Source organism: Zalophus californianus, chromosome 4 (assembly GCF_009762305.2).
Source record: "Zalophus californianus isolate mZalCal1 chromosome 4, mZalCal1.pri.v2, whole genome shotgun sequence".
Lineage (NCBI taxonomy): Eukaryota > Metazoa > Chordata > Mammalia > Carnivora > Otariidae > Zalophus > Zalophus californianus.
Window position 1 is genome coordinate 53,161,083 of NC_045598.1, and position 19,173 is coordinate 53,180,255.

The 19,173-nt window shown below is 50.2% G+C and overlaps 1 protein-coding gene across 2 annotated transcripts in view; it reads right to left on the minus strand.

Moving 5' to 3' along the window:
- JAK1 (Janus kinase 1) overlaps positions 1-19,173 on the minus strand; it is a 124,255-nt gene that overhangs the window by 5,661 nt on the left and 99,421 nt on the right. For both annotated transcript variants that reach the window (XM_027569823.2, XM_027569899.1), the window contains exons 10-20: positions 17,253-17,376; positions 15,031-15,217; positions 10,220-10,326; positions 7,181-7,324; positions 5,965-6,052; positions 5,377-5,504; positions 4,637-4,772; positions 2,865-3,016; positions 1,793-1,943; positions 1,581-1,675; positions 278-470 (exon numbers count right to left, since the gene is read on the minus strand). In XM_027569823.2, the coding sequence (XP_027425624.1) occupies positions 278-470; positions 1,581-1,675; positions 1,793-1,943; positions 2,865-3,016; positions 4,637-4,772; positions 5,377-5,504; positions 5,965-6,052; positions 7,181-7,324; positions 10,220-10,326; positions 15,031-15,217; positions 17,253-17,376 (1,505 nt within the window). The remainder of the gene's footprint in view (positions 1-277; positions 471-1,580; positions 1,676-1,792; positions 1,944-2,864; positions 3,017-4,636; positions 4,773-5,376; positions 5,505-5,964; positions 6,053-7,180; positions 7,325-10,219; positions 10,327-15,030; positions 15,218-17,252; positions 17,377-19,173) is intronic.

Here is a 19,173-nt window from a genome sequence, read left to right on the forward strand (position 1 = left end):
GTGTGAATATCAGGATGAGTGAAGCCCAATCTCCAGTACTGGAGAGAGAACGCTGGGATCATCCCTGGTGGCAGGGGAAGCTGGGTGGCTTCCCTGGCAGCTCTGCGCTGAGGGACATGACTGTGCATTCGATGGTGAAGCCGCAGAGCTCCCAGGAACCACCGGCAAGTGTGTCCAGGTGGCCCAGGTACAGCTGAGGGCACTGCCTGCTCACACTGGCCTTTTAACCCCAGACAGTCCCTTCGTTTTCAAACCAACCCCACTGTGCCCAACATACCATCTTCTGTACAGATGCCTTTGTACTTCACAATGTTCTCATGATAGAGGTTCCTTAGGATTTCAATTTCCTTCTTCAGGTCAGCTATGTGGTTGCCTCCACTCTCGGGCTTCAGGGATTTGACCGCCACCTGCTCCCCGGTATTGTCCCCCTCAGGGTCATACCTGCAGAGCTCAACCTTCCCAAAGTGGCCCTAGAAGGAAAGACCCATGCACTTGATGAGAGGAGCCCCACGCGGGGCCAGCAGGGACACTTACACGAGCCTTGCTCCTTGTGCCGCTCCCATGAAGGCCAGGGGCAAGCGGCACAGTCTGACCTTAGGGGCAGCAAGCTCCTACCTGGGCCCTTCCTCTCTTGGTCTCACGTGCTATCCCCTCCGTGACGGGGCTAAGAAAAAGAGGTATCAGGGGACTGGTGAACCGACACATCAATCCCATTTTCCATGAAAATGTAACCCAAAAGGAAATGAAAGTGGTTTCTGGTCCTGCAGGACAACCGTGGTGTTCTCTGAGAGCCATGGGCCCAGGCTGAAGGACGGGCACCACCATGCAGCTGAAAAGAGCACTGCATGAAGCGTGTTTACCAGCCGTGGGATCAGATCCTGACCAGGCCACTAGGCAGTGATGTGGGCCCAGTCACCCCATCTTCCGAGCTGGCTCCGGAGGGGCTCCACGCCCACAGCAGTGGCAGCCTCTCGGGGATGGCGTGAGGAATGAAGGACGCCGCGCCTGTAAAGTGCCAGCACACAGCCTTGGCTCACAGGAGGTACTCAGTGCGGGACGCAGTCTATGTTCACTTAACTGAACTACAGGAAATCTGGACAAAGACGCAAATCACTGTAGCTTTTCTGGTCACATTAGCTGTTCGGAAATTCCCATTCAAGATCCAAGGGAAAAGCTGATACTCTATCTGGCATGTGTAGTAAATCATCCCTCATTTAAGCAGCCTCGCAGGATACAGATACCCAGGAAAGTCTGAGACAGGGATTTTTCTATTTCTACCCCATCTATACCTATTCCCCCAGATCTCTCCCTTCCCATTCTCTTCCATCCCTCAGAGAAGAGTCAAGTCTGGAGGGAGCAGACCAACATCCTGTGTGCACATCCAGCCCTCTGGACAGGCAGGTATATGCGCACTGTCACCCTGTGTCAAATGGAGAATCCCTTGTGATTCAACTGGCCCAGAGGAAACACAGTGAGATGCTTTCTCTCATAAACCTTGGCCCGAAATGACAGAGAATGGAGAGCGGCTTTGGACGCAGAGAGAGGTGACATGGTCAGCAGGGAACTCCAGCCTAACTTGCCTCTCCCAAGTCACGGATCCTCTTCAAGAATCGCTTTTCAAAATGTGTGGGGTCTACTTCGGTTGCCGGCTTTCTTTCGGAAACAATGTCTGGATCTAACAGAGGAGAAAAGAAACCACGTTAAAAAGGAGTGACTGCCATTCACCGGCTCTTTATTCACCCGCTCCCCTGGGCCACTGGCTGTTCTCAGCCACAGGGTAAGACTGTCTTACTCTGCTCTTCCAGTTTATTGATGTCTCTCATGATGGCTCGGAAGAAGGGTCTCTGGTTGGGGTCATAGTTCATGCAGCGGGTCATAAGGTCAGCCAGCTCCTTGCAAGACGGTGTCACTGGCCGGCACCGGCTTTCGTAGAATCTCTCTTTCTGTAAAGAAGAAAACCACATGGAAGAAACCAAAGGAACCAGTCACTAACCTTTTAGCCCCAGTTACCATCCCTAATTTAATTCCCAACAGCTGTGCTTCAAGGTAGATTTCATAAATATGTGTGTTACTGTTGCCTCATTGTGGTTTAGGGAAATCTTAGTCCCCACACAAAAATCCACATTCAAGGAAGATGGGCAGTATACCCCAGTCCCGAGTAAGCTGCGTTCCAGGGAAGTCACTCAGCCTTCCTGGAATACAACTTGGCAATATGTGTAACAACCTTCAGAGTCTTCAAATCCTTTGACTCATTAATTCCAACTATCGAAAGACTCAGAAATAAGTCAGACATAAACAAAGATTTATGTTCAAAGATATTCCCTGCAGAATTAGATAGAACATTACAAATTTAAAAACCACCTAAATGCCAAATATAAAATTAGTTAAGTAAATTTGAGCTTAATGAAACAACTCCTACATTAAATTTGTAAAATTTTAAGACACACTTAACTGCCTAAGAACTTGTGATATTAAGAAATACAGCCTGTATATCTATATCTGGGATAAAGAAACTCAACAAATATCTGTGTTAATTTTGCTGACTAATGGGCACTTAAAATCTGAGCTAAACAGTATTATAATGTTCTACCAACAAATATTTGCCTGGCACTCTACATGCATTATTAATCTTCACAACAGCCCCGCAATGTAGGTGTTATTTATCCCCATTTTACAGATGATGAACTGAGGCTCAGGGAAGTTTAGTGACACTTTCGAGGTCACACAGCCAGTAAGCCTGTGGAGGAGATTCAAACAGACATCCACCTCTTCCTACAACATGAAGCTTCCTGACAACTCCCGAGACATCCCTGAGTGCTCAAGGAGTCCTCACTCGGCTCGCACCCTGGACAGCAACTGCTCACCTCAATCAGGGTCTTGTCTTTCAGAGGGATCTCGCCATTGTAGCAGATCTCCCAAAGTGTGGTTCCAAAGCTCCATTTGTCAGCAGCCACACTCAGGTTCTTGGAGTCTTCAACACACTCGGGAGCAATCCATGGGATTCGTTCTATGCACTCTGGAAAAAGACAGGAGATGTTTCCAGATCAGTTTCTGGAATCACCTGGGGAGTAAATCACTGTCATTGCAGCAGGAACCGTGAACTAACGAAGAAACCATTTTAAGCAATGTTTCCAAACATAGACCATGGCTGCCTTGGTCCCGTGGGGAGCTTGTGAAAGGTGCTGCCTTCCAGGCCCCTCACCCCTGGCACTGCAGATGCACCAGTCTTCGTCGGGGCCAGATGTGTCTGTTTACCACATGCCCCCCAGAAGGGTCATGCAGGGCCAGTCTTCCGAAGCTCTGACCTCAGAAAGAGCAAAGCACCCCAGAGATGGAGGCCAACACCCTGGGGAAGGAGAACCAAGGCTTAAGAAAGGAAAGACAGGAAGAGAGGCCCACCCACACAGAGTAGGCCTAGGCTAATCTCATGCACTCTGCACAATCCCCCTGCAACACCATGCTTGCTTTAGGTGGGAAAGGATAAGGGAACAAGACTGAGGTGAAGCTGTCCTACATCGCTTGACCCTGGCTACTTATGCAGCCCTGTTTGGGCTTCCTGCCAAGACCAGTGATCGGAACAGACACCCCTGCTGTATCCAGGGAAATGCCCCTTAACAAGTGCTTGCGGCCTCTCGGCCCCTGTGGGAGAGAGAGAGGCAGGCGGGCCATTCCTGAGCAGGGCACTCCCGGTCAAGCCCACCTCACTGACCTACAAGGCCTGCACGAAACCGCAGCACCTCCCTGAACCATGCTCTGTCCCCAGCTAGATGATGTCCCTTTCTCTCTGAATGCACACAGCACTTTACTGGCCTCTCTTGTGGGGTACCCAGGCTTCTCTACTTGCTCTGAGCTCTCCTGGGTCTGTGTCTCAGATGCTTGCTGAGGACAGGACCCTTGAGAGACCCTGGACTGAATCTGCACAGATTGTGGGAAGTTGGGCAGGTGAGAAGCACGACACAGGCACTAAAGGATGCTTCCCATTCCCCTTCTAAGGAGTGGATATTTTAGGTCTTATTTGTAAGGCTTGTTTTCATCCTGGTCCAAGTGCCAGGCACTGTGCTTGGTGCTGGAAACTGCCGGCCAGCAGAGGCCAGGGCCTCAGGCCCAGGGGCACGCTGATATCCCAAATATGGCCTACTGGCCCAACTTGTGCAGCGCTGGTTTCAGTGTCTCAGCTCCCAGGCCTGTCCCTTCCTGTGGAGCCCCCGAACTCACGACAGCCTCATTCAAAGCACACAGGACCGCAGCAATCACTCGGGTGCCTCCCCAAACTGCTCACCAACTACAGTTGAAGACCAAGGAGACCCAGCTCCTCCTGACACCCCTCTGACCATCCCCAGGCCCGGCAGCCTCCCTCTGTGCTACCCCAGCACTGAGAACAAAGATGTGCCTTGGGTGAGCTGTGTTTTTCCGACCACTCAGCTCCCTGAGGGCAGGGACTGGCCCTCCCTCACCTCCACATCTCCCCTGGCCCCCAGGACACAGCAGCACCAAGCCTGTCTGCCAAAGTGTCCTTCTCAAAAGGAAGCACACCTGAGCCCTAGCCCTCTTCTCCCCTAATTAGGGCGGGGGCAGGGAGGGTGGAAGGGTGAAGGGCGGGGATGGGAACTAGGGTGGGAGGGTAAGGGAGACACACCTTGCCTGGACAGCACGGTGATGGGGATGCCAGGGTCACTGAGCTTGATGAACGGGCCGCACTCGCTGTCAATGCCCTCACGGGCCAGGAGAAGGTTTTTTGTGCACACGTTTCCGTGGACCAGGTCTTTATCCTCCTGCAGAGTGAAAAGGGTGAAATCAGTCAAGTTGCCCGTGGGGCTGCCTGTCTTCCCTCCTTCCCTCACTCCCTGTTTCCAAGCCCAGCCCCTCAAGTCATCTCTCCATATTCCCCAGCGACAGCAATGCCCAGGCAGCCCAGCTCTCCCCCAGTTATGTGTCACTCGGGCACATTAAATCGTGGCCTTCTGCCCCAGTTCCCTCACCAGTGAAACGGGGATAATGGTGGAGCAGGCCTCCTAGGGCTTGTGAGAATGACACTCATGAGAACCTGTGTAACGCCCCAACAGCTGAGCCATGGGAAGTGCTACTGATGCACGCAATTTCACTCATTCATTTGACAAGTATTGCGCTATTTCCACTCTAACCTATGATGCATTCCAGAAGTCAGTCCTCTGATGTGATAAAACCTCCCTCAAAACAGAATTCATACCCAAGCACACGAACAGCCCCAAATGACTGTTTTCAGCAAGCACCAGGCACACCTGTGTTTAACCACAGAGCCCAGGCCCCTGCAGCCTGCCTGGCTAGACTCCTTCCTGCCACCCTACAGGGCATTCTGGTTCCTGGTGGAGACCACCACGGACATCAGAACACACTTACCAAATAACTCAGGGCGCTGGCCAGCTGTTTGGCAACTTTGAACTTCCATGGTGTGGTGAGGACATCGCTTTTCCGGTGCATGAAGAGATCCAGGGGCCCACCCTCCACAAACTCCTCCACCATGATATCTACAAACACAAAAGTAGCCACATCTGGAACCTTCTGTACATCTGAGACAGTATCTTCCCTCATCCTCTGAGGAGAGCCCACTTTAGTGGCTGGTACTCAGCTCAGGAGGATGGCAACATTCTTGTGAGGTGCAAACATCAGAGTGCCTCCACCCCTGCCCAGAGCGCCTTCCATTCTGACTCTCAGCTTGCCCACCCCACCCTCCCAGGTCCAGACCAGTGTGCAGCCAGAGCTGGCAACAAGTAACGTTCAAGGAATGAGTGAAAAACAAACGGGACTTCATTCCATGCCCACTATTAAGCACAAGACCTGCTCGGTACCTCAAGTTCCTCGACTGCAAGAAGAGACAAAAAGCCCAAGCAATGTGAAATGTGAAGGTGGCTTCGGCCCCGAATCATCATCACAGCACCCATGCTCCCCAGGCAGGCCAACCTCCCCTTCCAAAGCGAATACACTTACTCTCCACGTCTCGGACACAGACGCCATAGAGGTACACGATGTGTTTGTGGGAGACCTGCCTCATCATGCTGGCTGCTTCAAAGAAGGCCTGTGGGAGGATAGCACAAGGGAATGTCAAGGGCCAGATGCCACGGCTCTGATGCCGAAGGAGCTCTGCTGAGAGGGAAGTCAATGGGTCCCAGGAACACTCAACACTGTCATCATCCCAGGCCCTGAAATAGTTCCCCTGGCCTTGACTGCCCAGGGGCATTGCCAAGCCTTTACCTAGGGGCCAATCTGGCTGGTATATGGAATCTATTTAGAAAACCTAACAGGATACAGAGCCAGGCTGGCGGCAGAGGCTAGGTGACAATTTCCCCATTGGATACTCATATCCACCACTTTCTCTTCCTTTAAACTTTGGGAAATAACAACATTTGGCACTGTAGTAGAATAAGTGAAAAACCATAGATCTGTACTTCTGAAACAAATAATGCAACATATGTTAAGAAAAAAAAGAAAAAGAAGAAGATAGCAGGAGGGGAAGAACGAAGGGGAGTAAGTCGGAGGGGGAGATGAACCGTGAGAGACAATGGACTCTGAAAAACAAACTGAGGGTTCTAGAGGGGAGGGGGGTGGGGGATGGGTTAGCCTGGTGATGGGTATTAAAGAGGGCACATTCTGCATGGAGCACTGGGTGTTATGCATAAACAATGAATCATGGAACACTACATCAAAAACTAATGATGTAATGTATGGTGATTAACGTAACAATAAAAAAAATAAAAAAATAATAAGTGAAAAACCAGATCTCTGTCGAGACTTGGCTTTATCGCTTTCTAACAGTGTGTGGGATCTTGGGTAAGTCCTTTTACTCCCATGGGCTTTAATTTTCTAGACCGCAAAGTGATAGTCCTGGACTACATCAGGGACTTCGAGAAGATTCAGCTAGAGTCCTGGGGCTCCACAGAACCACCACAAGGACCTCTATGGGAGGAGAGTGAGAGGGGCAGGGAGGGGACAGGCTGCTCAATGCACTTCATCTTCCATCTTCCCTCACTTACTTTACATACCTGCTTCATCTAATATTGTATTTGAAGAAAGGAATTCAGACTGAATGACAAGTTTGAAAAACACCAGACCGAAACAAAGACAAAGTTTCTTCCTAGCTCATTGTGCTCCACTGGCTCCAGAAGTTGGGGAAGGGAGAGGATAGGGTTATGAGGAAGACACTTGCCAGAGAAATGTCCCTGTGGCTGGGGTCTAAGACTTTGAGGATCACTTTTATTCTCTTCTCTTCGGAAGTTCCTTCGTCATCCTTGTAATCCACCAGGGTACCGGAGTAGATGTGTGTCCGTGTGCCTCTCCCAAGGTGCTCGCCCTGAAGGAGGAAGCAGGAGGTTGGGGGTACTTCTCTCTGGGGCTGCAGTGACACCCGAGTCTGGCACTGAGGCCTTAATGGGAACACACCAGAAGGGGTGGGGCAAGGACAAAAGAGCCTCCACAGCTCACAACCTCTCGGGCCTTGGTCTGGTCAGGCCTCCAGAAAAAACATAAAGCTACTCAGCCAAACACAAATGTGACACTTCCTGAGTCCCAGGAGACATTTAATTCCCAAACCATTCCTTGCCTTCTACCTTCAGAAGCAACCTGTGGCTAAAACATAATCCTGGCCAATCATAAAACTTCCAGCAGCACCACCACCAGCCTCCAGCAACAGCGGCCCACCCTTGGCGTCCAAAGAGGACTCAGAGAGGACCCCAGTGGGGCTCTACTAGAGGCTGGGCTACAAAGAGAAGGGCTTGTTAGTGCTGGCTCGACTGCTCGCTGGCCAACTAACTCAGAGATGCTTTCTGTAAAGAGGGATAACCATGGCACCCACCTCCCAGGGCTGTTCTAGAACCAAGTGAAGAGGAAGGAATAAAGGCTCCTCGGTCCAGACCCCGGCACATCGTGGGTAGAAATCATATGCTGGGCTGATGTGTTCTGTTTGATTGCCCTCTAGACCAGGTACTTGTTCATCTTCCAACCATCTACCCGGCGTGTGTGTATATACGTGCATGCATGCTAAGCTTTAAAATCTGTGACTCATTTACATGTGGACTTGCTGGAGCAATCCCAAAGTGGGGAAGGGGTGTGAAAACAGAGGCAGAGACTGGAAGGTGGGCCCTCAGTTTCCTCACGTATGAAAGGGGAGAACACCACCAAGTAAGTGGTATGAGCACTAAGTGAAATTATCACACATAATCATCTGTCTCTAAGGACCCTTCCAATTCAAGCTTTAATAATTCTGATTTAAACATTCTTAATATTGGGAAATCAAAATGTGATTCATAAAACTCAGGCATTCTCAAGCTACTGACATTAATCTCACGAAATCTTTAAGTTGAGGTGCTGTTATTCTATTATCCCAGGACCTTCTCTGTAAATGCAGGAAATGGATTCCCTTGGAATCGGCCCTGCCCCCTACAAGAACATATACAATTGTTAATTGGGTATATCAATGTGCACAAATGCCACCATTTGTCATCTGGCATGGCAGAATGTCGATGCATCTGCCCTGTCTCCCATATCCTGGCAAGGTCCTGTGACTATTCATTAAAGCCGCATCTGTAACGAAGCAATTCATCAAAGTTAGGGAAGTTGTGTTCCCAGAACATCCCGTAAAAGCCATATGCTTTCAGAATAATTACTCTTCCCCAGAAGGGCTGCTTATTCCAGTAGCCAAGTCATGGCAGCAGGATTCTGCAGCAACCCACAGAGGCCCTGCATGTTCCCCACTGGCCTCCTTCCGTGCCACTCCCTCTGCCTTCGCTAGGCGTGGGCTGTGCGCCCTCTGCAACTCTGCTTCCGTGCCCCTTTCCCCAGGAAGCCAGCTCTGCCCTCCCCAGGCGAGGCAGCACGGTCCTCTCTGCCAGTGCCACATCCTGCTGTAGCTCCCTACCTAGGACTTACGTCTCTACTTAAGAGACGAGAGCTGGCTCCACCAGCCACGGGCCTGCCGAGGGTGGCAATCACCGCTGCACATGCAAGGACTGTTGCTGGGGACTAGGTGAGCACCGGGGGGGGGGGGGGGGGGGCAGATGAGTGCCGGGGGGGCAGGGCCTAGGTGAGCACCGGGGGCACGGCAGATGCCTGGAACCCTCCGAGAGGCTTGAGGGCAAGGAGAGAAGGAAGGGCCCAAGGACAGTGCCAAGTTTACACAGAAAAAAGGCCAGGGTACCGCTGCTCTGGTGATTTTAATCTCTGGCCACAGCTCTAACACCATCAGAGGGACAGAAAACAATAAATACTGGCCTTCAGTGAAAAATGTCTCCAAAGAAAAAGTGAGAGGCGGTTGCAGCGGCGGGCTCCTACTCTCTGAACACCCCACCCAACAATTTTAGAGATTAACTTAAAAACGTAAACCAGGAACCCAACCCCATGCCTACTACCTCCCACCAGGCTCCCTAACAGATGTGAGCGCACAATTCGCTCTGCAACACCTGCCAAGTGTTGCAATCTCTCCCAGGCAGTCACCAGTGCCTTCCCTCCAAGGCTGCTGGCATGCTGTCTCCTTACCTCCCTGGTGTGTGGCTGTGTACAAGGACTGGGGTGGGGGCATGGAACAGAAAGGGGGATTTCCCCCGGGGCCTCACACCCCTAGCCAAGGCCCAAGGGCAGCTAGCTACAAGGGAAGGTGGGCCTGCCTACGGCTGCAGACTCTGGGCGAAAGGCCTCCCAAGCTGGAACACTGGTCCAAGGGATCTCTTTCCCAAGACAGTTCTCCTGCAGGCCGACATTGTACATCCCCTGCTCTCTTACTGCATTCTGTACCCCCCAGCTTTGCTCCCTCTGGAAGCATCATCAGGAAGCCTAGGAACTGAACTTTAGTAGTGCTTTGTCACACAGCATGTGGTGGGTTAATGCAGGTCATCAGCTCAGACGCCCCCACGGACACCCGATTCCTGCGGCCCTGTCAGCATTCCCACCAAGTTCTCCAACTCCTTCTATCCGAAGAAGACCCACAACAGAAGGTCCTATAACCCTAGATAACCCCACAAAGCATGACAAATCCATTTCCCTTCAAAGAGAAAGTATCTCTGGGGAATATTGGCAAGGCTGAGTACAATGGCAGGGCAGTGGCTGAACAGCTTTAACTATGAAAGGAAAGCTCCTTATTTTTTTCCCGATAGGATTTCCCCAAACCCAGACTTCACTCCCCCCCAAATCCTCAGACTACTCGCTGTGGAGATGCAGGACCAAGGTGAGCTCAGGAACCTTAGCAAAGACTCACTTGCACAATATCTTTCTTGAGGATCCGGTCAAAACTCAGCTGGCTCATAGGGTAGACAGGCTGCCACTCCTGGGCTTTCTTAGTAGCCACCAGCAGATTGGAGATCTCTGTGGAAGAGAATGAAGAAGTCTGAGCAGGGTAGTGAAGGTTCAAGATCCCAGTCAGGCAATGCTTGCCAAATCATGGGGCTTGCTAAACACATATTTGTACATGTGCTGGTTCAGTCATTCAGTAAATGTTTATTAAGTAGTTGTTTTAGGCCCTCCAGGAGCTTGCAGGCTAATAACAGAGCCTAATCAAATAATCAACCCATCAAAAGGAAAGCTCCAATTTGTGCAGCTACTCTCCAAGCCAGGCCCAGGGGCTGGGGGGTTGACACAGCAGGATCTGTTCTGGTAGCAGAAGTTAGGGAAGGTCTGCCTACGGAAATGAAATTTTAAAATCTGAGAAGAGAAACTCCCCACCGGCAGGGATGGTGTCTATCTTATTTCCTGCTCTACCTCCACAGCCTGGTACGTAGTAGGTACTCAGGAAGTATCTGTTCACCGTGTGAATGAATAATCAGGATGTGAGCTGAAGGACAAGAGCTGAGTGGAGAGGAAGAAGCAGTCCCTTGGGTGTAGCGGGTAATGGGAACCAAGGCAGGAGAGTAAAACAACACTGGTCTTATGCAAAAGAACAGGATAACCCAGAGAGAAGGTCGTGCCTGAACCTCTCTGGGCTCCCAGCAGTGCCTGACTCCAAGGAGGCACTAACTCAATGTATAGGTTATGAGCAGACCAGCCCCAGATTCTATGGATTCAAACGGCAAACTGAACACTTTACAAAATCTGCCGGGCCACGACGAGCACAAGCGGCTCAAGGAATTTACAATCCACAGAAGGTGCCTTCCCACCATGGAGCTACTTCGAGCTATGTCACTGGGGGTGGAGGGAGAGTGCCCCTTCCAGATTCAGACTGCAGTGAGAGGATTCTGGAACCCCAGAACCCCATCTAGCTGCTGAGGATCAGGTGCCTGCAGTAGGCCGAGTAATTAGACGTGGTCTCTCAAATCCTCACTTCCCTGCAGGGCAGGGCTTATTTTCCTTTTTATTGTTTTTTTTTCAGCTCACATTTTCTGATTGCTTCCTCTTTGCCAGCCACTGCCCCTAAGAGCTTTCCTCACAGTAATCCCTTTGTCCTTATGACAATTCTATGAGGTACACAGTATTTTTATCCTTTTTATTCTATAGGTCAGAAAACAGAGATTCAGGGTGACTAGCCCAAGGTCAGGCAGCTAGTAAGCCCTGGACGCTCATACTTCAGTCACGGATGGCTCCAGCCTCATACCTTCTTATAGCAAACCTGGCCCTAGTGGGAGGCACAAATCTGGGAGCCAGACACTGGGTTCAGGCACAGGCTCCCCTTATTACCAACCATATCCTGGATACCCTTTCTCCAGTCTGTTCTCCTCCATTCTGTTATCCTGACTCCACTCTGTAACCTGGATACAATCAGATTCAAACAGGCAACTCAGGACTGCCCTAATGGAGAAAAGACAAAGAAAGAGCCACCTGAATGGTGTCCCCAGCAAAGGGTTGGGGCAGTGGAGCTGTTTTGAAAATGAGAGAGGAGGATGAAAACAGGCGCCATTTATGGGCGATGATTTGCCTGGCTGCTTCAGGGAGCATGGCACTGACGTCAACTGTGTGAGTGGGGGGCCCTGTTAAACCCGTTTTCTCACTAGAAAAATGGGAGACACAGTCATGCCCCTCTGCAGGGTGCATACGAGATAATGCATATGAAGGGCTTACTTCAGTGCCTGGTGTACAGGGAGTGCTCCAAAACTGGTAGCCATTGTGGTTAAGACCAGTACTACATCTTGGTCAGCGCCATCATCCTTGTACCAGCTGGCTGGCAAGAGTCAGAAGTTCTCAGTGTCAGAGCCAAAGGGGGCTGAAATCAAGCCCCTGGCTCCACAGCACAGATGAGGACATGGGAGGGTCAGTGATGACTGGGCCAGTGAGTCCTGCTGGGTCGCTATCCCCTTCTTGCCACAGTCACCCTCAGACTTGGAGAGGGGCAGTGGGGCTGGACAACACACAGAGATGTGAACTTGTTTTGTCGTCACATCCACTCTGAGTCGCCACCTGCGTTTCCTTTATTCCATGAGGAGTTTCTCAGTTGCATTTTCAAGTGGGAAACCCAGGTTGAAGTGTGGCCATCAGAGCCTTGCAGTTAGGAGGGCAGAAGCACTGAGGAACCCAAAATGACCTTCTCCTTAATTTTCATAATTTTACCACTTCTCTAATTTGCAGGTGGTGGAGGGAAGACAGAGGGTTTCTGACGGCCCAGAGAAGCAAGCCTCATACACAGGGCTCATTCCTCCTCTCCTCACCGCCAGGCCCTTCCCTCCTCCAGGTCAGGAGAACTGCCCTCGCCCCAGAGCTCTGGGCTGATGGCTGCCCCTGCACCTTCGCAGAGTATGATGGGATGTACAGGAAAGATCACCAGAGCTGGAGTCAGAAGACTTGAGTTCACGTCCCCAGTCATCCTCTAACTACCTAGGCAAATTAACAGGGATTACAACACACTCTGGCTTGTTCTGAAGATTAAATGACTCAGAAGACGGAAGACCCTCATGTGGGGCCTGTAAGCCCAGGAGCCATCATCATCATCATCATCATCATCACTACTTGTTGCTCCTATTATTGTAACTACTGCTGTCACCAGCGGCAAGGCACCAAACATCTCTGAGCCTCCATTTCTGCATCTCTGTAATAGCTACAAAGAGCTACTGTCAGATGGAGCAAATGCAAATATGCATGTAAAGTGCTTGGCATTAGTAGGTACCCACCAATATGGTAGCTACCACTCTAACTATTCCCCTGACAGACATCAGTGAGCGTGGACTCCGTGCTGGGTGTGGTGTACCCCATGAGTCATGGGGTGCTAAGACAGATCCAAATCCTGTCTTAAGAGTTCATACTCAAGTGGGAGAGACGGCTTCAATTTGTTCCTGTGTGTCTCCTGCTACCGCTACTGGCCCCCAGATCTGGACCAGTACAGTGGCATCGACACCAGAGACCTCTCCAGCTAATTCCAGGGAAGAAATCATGTCCCGGTCTCCCACCTGCCACCAGTCCTCGCTACCTGTGGCCACTGCTCTCCATCTCCTCAACCTTACCCAGAGACCACAAATCCCAAGGAAAGTAAAAACCGCTCCTAATATCTGTTAGGAGAGATTATGTGAGTAAATAGGGTCGTTGGGCTTTAAGGTTTTACCTCACTCTGAGGTCTCAGGACCAAGTGGCAGATGTGTTTTTACCCTTGCGGAACATCTTCAGGCATGAAAACAAAGGCTGCAGTTACCCCCAGAGCTGGCAGGAAACCCTATCTGATCAACAAGAACGTAAGTCCTTCCTCTTTCACCGAGTGCGGTGGCAGCCCCTCGCTGGGAGGCCAAAAAATGATTCAAACATCAAGAACCCAGGCCCCTTTTTGTCCTGGTGTTGCTTCCTCTGCCCACCCCTGATATAAAGGCTCACAAATTCCCTTAAAAGAACCAGAGGCGTCTCGGATGAAGACACTCCTTAGAGCATCTTCCACCATACTTACTAGGGCCTCAGGACGACTGTGCTATCTACACTTTCTTTGAGGCCTGACCTCTTCTCAGGGAAGGATCTCACCCACGCAGGCAGCACCATGCAGTAGGGGAATGTCAAAATGTCATTTGGGGTGGAGTGGCACTCAAACCCCTTGGACCCTGACCCTCAGTTGAGACCCAATTCACTTCTCCAGGACTCAATCTTCTCATCTGTAAGATGCGACATTTGATCAGGTGATGCCTAACCTCCTTTCCAGTTCTCACATTCTAAGAGGTGATGAATCCACCTCCAGGACATCAGTGACACTATCCACGGGGCTTCAAAAACAAAAGCCAGGTTCCTCACCTCTCCCATTCATTTTACAACCTGACCCTCCCATGGTTTGGTACTGCAGCTCCCTGGCATGGCACCCAAGGCCTCCTCTGACCCAAATCTTCCTCTCCCAACATCACCTGCCCCTTCTTTCTAACTTCACCAGCTTCGCCAGACACATTAGCCCTTCAGCCCCTGCTTCTCTGCAGCCCCTGCTGTGGCCTGCCATGTTGCCCCTGCACACACTCAGCAGGAAATGCCCTCAACTAACAGGCAAGCCCCCCCGCCCCCCCCCCCCCCACTATCCAAGATCTGCCTCCCTCCTCCGGGCAGTCTTCCATGCCATGGCCCAGGGATGTTTGACCATCCCCGTCTCTGTGAGCCTGAGGTGTGACGTATAGGTGTTGATGAAACAGCATCACATATGCAGTGGCCTCGTTTCCCTAGGACATTTTCTGCGTGAGACTGGAAACCCTTGGAGAGTAGGGACTGGGTGCCAGGCATTTCTGATGCTCTGCATTCACCATAGTTCTTGGCCCACAGAAGATGTGCCAGGGAACGTTTCCCAGATAATAAACCACTCACAGGGGAACTCTTAAGACATTTTACCTTAAAGAGGAAAGTAGTAAGCTTCTGTTTACTAATCCTAATCGTGGCTCTTCCTGAAGCCTGAGCTGCTAAGGAAAGGTGTATGTTTTATACTATAGAAAACGCTGACACTTGAGGACCAGGATTGGAGGTGGGCACAGACTTGTAATTAGACGAAATGAAAGCCACCTAGAAACTGTGGGGAGGGGCCACTTTCTTCCAACCAACCAGTCTCTTTTGGTTACCAGGTGTCTTGGAGCATCGCCACAGGGCACAGGGGGACCCTGAGGGGACAGGGCCGAGCTCCGGCCCAGGGAAACCGACCTCGGGGCTTGGGCTGGCAGCAGCGCTTCAGCACGAAGCTGATGTTGTCCGTGCGCAGGATCTGCTTCTTGAGGTGGCTCATCAGGTCCCCCAGGCTGGGGAAGCTGCGGTCTGAGCCGTGCAGGCTATAGCGGCCCTTCTGCACCTCGATCTGAAAGTTCTTGAACTGTTTTTGGCCACCCAGCACCTGCCATTCAGGAAAATGACCAGAAACCAATTGTTTTAAACAGGTCAAGCAAATGTACCATGGGTATGTAATTTGTTAACAACACGAGAAGCTGGATAAAAGATATCTAGAACTCTGTACGATCTCTGAACCATTTGTGTAAATCTATAATTATTCAAAAGTAAAAATGTATTAAAAACAAGTAAACAAACAAAGAAATAAATAAATCCAGAAGAAGACACTGATCAAAGGGAGTTAACATTATGGAGAAAGCATAACCGAACAGTGACTTCTACAACAGCATCACCTCGTTTTAAATGTGTAAGATGAAGTTCATTGAAAAACCAACCTCACAGGACTGCTATGATTACATGACATAGTAAGAAACTTAGTAAGCACTTCATAAAGATTTGCAAATATTATTATGCATGAAATAATAATTACTATAACAACATTTATCCAGGAAGCCTCTCTAACTGAGCCCTTCCGGGCTGTGCATCCATTTGAGGAGAACCACCCTGGGAGGTGATGGTCGGCAGTCTAATCTATTTTCAGGGTTCTATGGCACCACAGAGAGGAAGTATAAGAGAGGTTTTCCTTCACGGGCACTTTTTGTACAGAGACAAATCTTCTAGTGATTAAGGATGAGCGTCAGAAAGATCTACTTATGGTGTAGACCAGGACAAGATATTTAAGATCTCGATGCCTTGGTTTATTCATCTGTACACTGGGGATAATACCACCTATCTCACAAGGTCAGCCTAAGGTTTAAATGAGGACATGCAGGTAAAGCGTTCAGCATAGCATCTGGTGAGCTACAATGAACAGCAGGAGTAATCATGGCTATGATCCTGTTTCCCCAGGTAATCTGACCCCAGGTGGGCCATGCTACTGAGTCACTGACATTCCCGGTACAGCATAAGCCCATTCCACCTAAGAAAGCAGTTGGGCTGTCTCGTGCGCCCGTCCATGTTCAAAACATTAAACTTCCTTCAAGACTGATGAAAGCAGAAGACAGGCATGCTGCCCAGGAACAAACCTGACATGACCTGCTGCGTCCATACCAGCCGTGAGGCCTTGGTGTGCAGGAACACCCCCAGGCAGGCAGTGGCACCTAGACACTTTGCCCAGGACAGTTGGCAGCGCTGGGTTCCTTCTGCCATTTCCTCTTCCCACTCCTGATGGAGTCTAGTCCCCAGGGGATCCCCAGTACTTTTTCTTCTACCGTCTGAGGTCTATGGCAAGCTCGTGTGCAGACTTCCACCTTGAAGCTACCCCACCTCCCCCTGCCACCCCAGTTCTCCCAGTTCACACTAACCCAGTCAACACTAGTGTATTTATCTGGACTAATTCTGTAAAACTCATTGTCTTTTAAAATATTCCATTTCCCGTATTTAAAAAAAATCACCTGAATGACAAAGGCAGTATTGCAGTCCAGTGAGGTAAGGTCAACAATTCTGGCTTCTATCTTTGTTTTCAGGTGTCTCTCACACCATTCCTGGCGTCTAGCTACACTAGAGTCACTAAATAAAGCCATCTCCACTTGTCAAACACGGAACAGCAAGTCGTCTGTTAAAATGTCTGAAGCTCCCATCTGGGGAAATCTGTGGTAGGCCAGGTTGCTGAGCCGGCCATCTTGGCACTGGTACGTACCAGTGAGTGCCACAGATCAGACACGGCTCTGGGTCTGTGATTTTGTCCCTGAGTGTAAAATCAACCACTCCCAATAAGTGCATTAAACTTGACAAATGTTTGGTGTGAACTGGTTTTCCGGCCACACTCTACTTTCCACAGTGACCATGGACCCCTGCCATGGGTCCCTTGAGGGAAGAAAGGGCCATGAGGGGAAACGTTCAGGGTCTGGCTGCTAGGGAAGTCTCCTTTTGAAGACTAGGATTGTCCTGGTCAGAACTGCCAGGAATTTTCTCAGAAACCCAGGCTTTTCTACCCCCATACCCCAGGGTGGTCCTCTCTGGAGCAGCTCCTGGGCTGGCTGCACCGAACACCCTGTGGCGATATGACTTGGCCTGAATGACCAAGATTTTTCCTGACTGACCTCAGATTTTTCAAAGCAGGTGACAGTCATGAGGATATTGTCAAAGTCGGTACAGCTCCACCTCAGCACATACATCCCCTCCTCGCTTCCTTCTTGCCGCAACTTATTGATGGCATATTCTGTGCTAGAGGGAGAGAAAGGGAAAGGGAGAAAGAGCTCATACCAATGTGAACACTCTACAGCCCACGGGATATCCACATCTCTGAGCTGGCTCAAGTCCTACAGCTCCATTGCATTACACATCCTGGGTCCTGACGTCTGAGAGGACACATGGGGAAAGCCGAGATGCCAAGGAGCCTCAAAACACATCAAGTCTCCAAGGTCTAGAAGAGGACTAGCCTGCTGCCCAAGACACTGAGCTCTGCTTGTCCCTGACTTCCCCCCATGTGTGGTCTCCAGCTCGCGGCAGGAGATGTCCCCACAGAGGTGATGCGGAGCTGCCCATTACAGAGTGCCCGCCATAGAGTGGGGTCCCTTCCCACCATCCCTAGGCAGTCCAACTAGAACATGAGCCTCAGGAGAGCACAAATTTGGGGTTATTCTGTTCACTGCTGTATCCCCAGTAACCAGAGCACACTTGGCTCATAGTAGCTACTCGGTAAATAAGTAACTGATTAATTAACACCAAATAAAAAAAGAAAAAAAGAGAACAATATTAATAGGGAATATAATATGCCCATCTTACATTCCTTTGTACCCCCAGGGTCAATCAGTACTGCACACAGAAGGCAGTGAACAGTCGCTAAATAAACCTACAGGTGAAGTCAGCACATTATCTCATGAGTGGTGCTCACGAAGTTGGCGAAAGAGGACCGACATGGTCAACGTGTGTAAGAAAGGCAGACACCAGCTGCTCCATGATCTGGAACAACTTCATGCCTTTGCACATGATGATCCCTCACCTGGGAGGCCCTTTCCCTCTTTAAGACCTGTCAACCTTCACTGATTCTTCAATGTTTAATCTGATCTGAATGCTGCCTCCCCAGAGGAGGCAGTGAGTTTCAAACTCCCACAGAACACAAAACGTTCACCGATTCAGCAAACACTTATGGAGTGCCTCTGGTATGTGCCAGGCCCTGCCACGGGTGCTGAGGAAAAACAGTGAGCAAAGCACACAATGCCCTCTGCCTCTATGCAGCTCATATTCTGGGCAGCAAGGCCAGACAGACAAAAAACAAAGGGACATGGAAATAAATAAAGCGAGTCAGGAGGTAATAAAAGCCACTGAAGAAAACTAAAGCAGAGTGAAGGAGCCAGGAAGTGTGGGGTGCGGGGGAGGAAGAGGTGTTGTTACTTCATAGAAGGTGGTCAAGGAAGACTTCACCGATAAGGTGCTATCTGAGCGACATCTGAAGGAAGTGGTAGCTGTATACATTCCAGAGGAAGAAGATTCTAGGCCAAGGGAAGAGCAAGGGCCAGGGCCCCGAAGCCTAACTGTGGCTGGGATATTTGAGGGAGAGGCTTTATTATAATGCTTGGCAGCCTGTTCTGCATTTCTTTGTGTGTCTACCTCCCCATGAGTCTGTGAGCCTCTGGAAGCCGGGGATCACCCACTAATGAACTCGCTGTCCACAAGTAACTGGCAGAGGGAAGACAGTGGGACCCTATCCTGAGGAAGGTAGCTGAAGAGATGCTTCCCCAGATATATTTTGGTTTGGGACGAGAGACTCAGAAAAAATACAGCAGCTGTTTTCATCTAAAGAACAGTCCTATGTAAAAGGAAGTACACTGAATCCCTGTTGCTTCAAATGACAGAAGTCAAAGGAGTAGGAAGAAGTTAAAGAGAGGCGAACTTCAACTCCCTAGCAGAAAGGTACGTTTGTCTCCAACTGTCAGAGCTATAATCTACTGGCTGCCTCCTGCACTACTGAGTACCCCATCACCAGAGGTATCTGAGTAAGGGCTTCTAGGTCTGAGATGC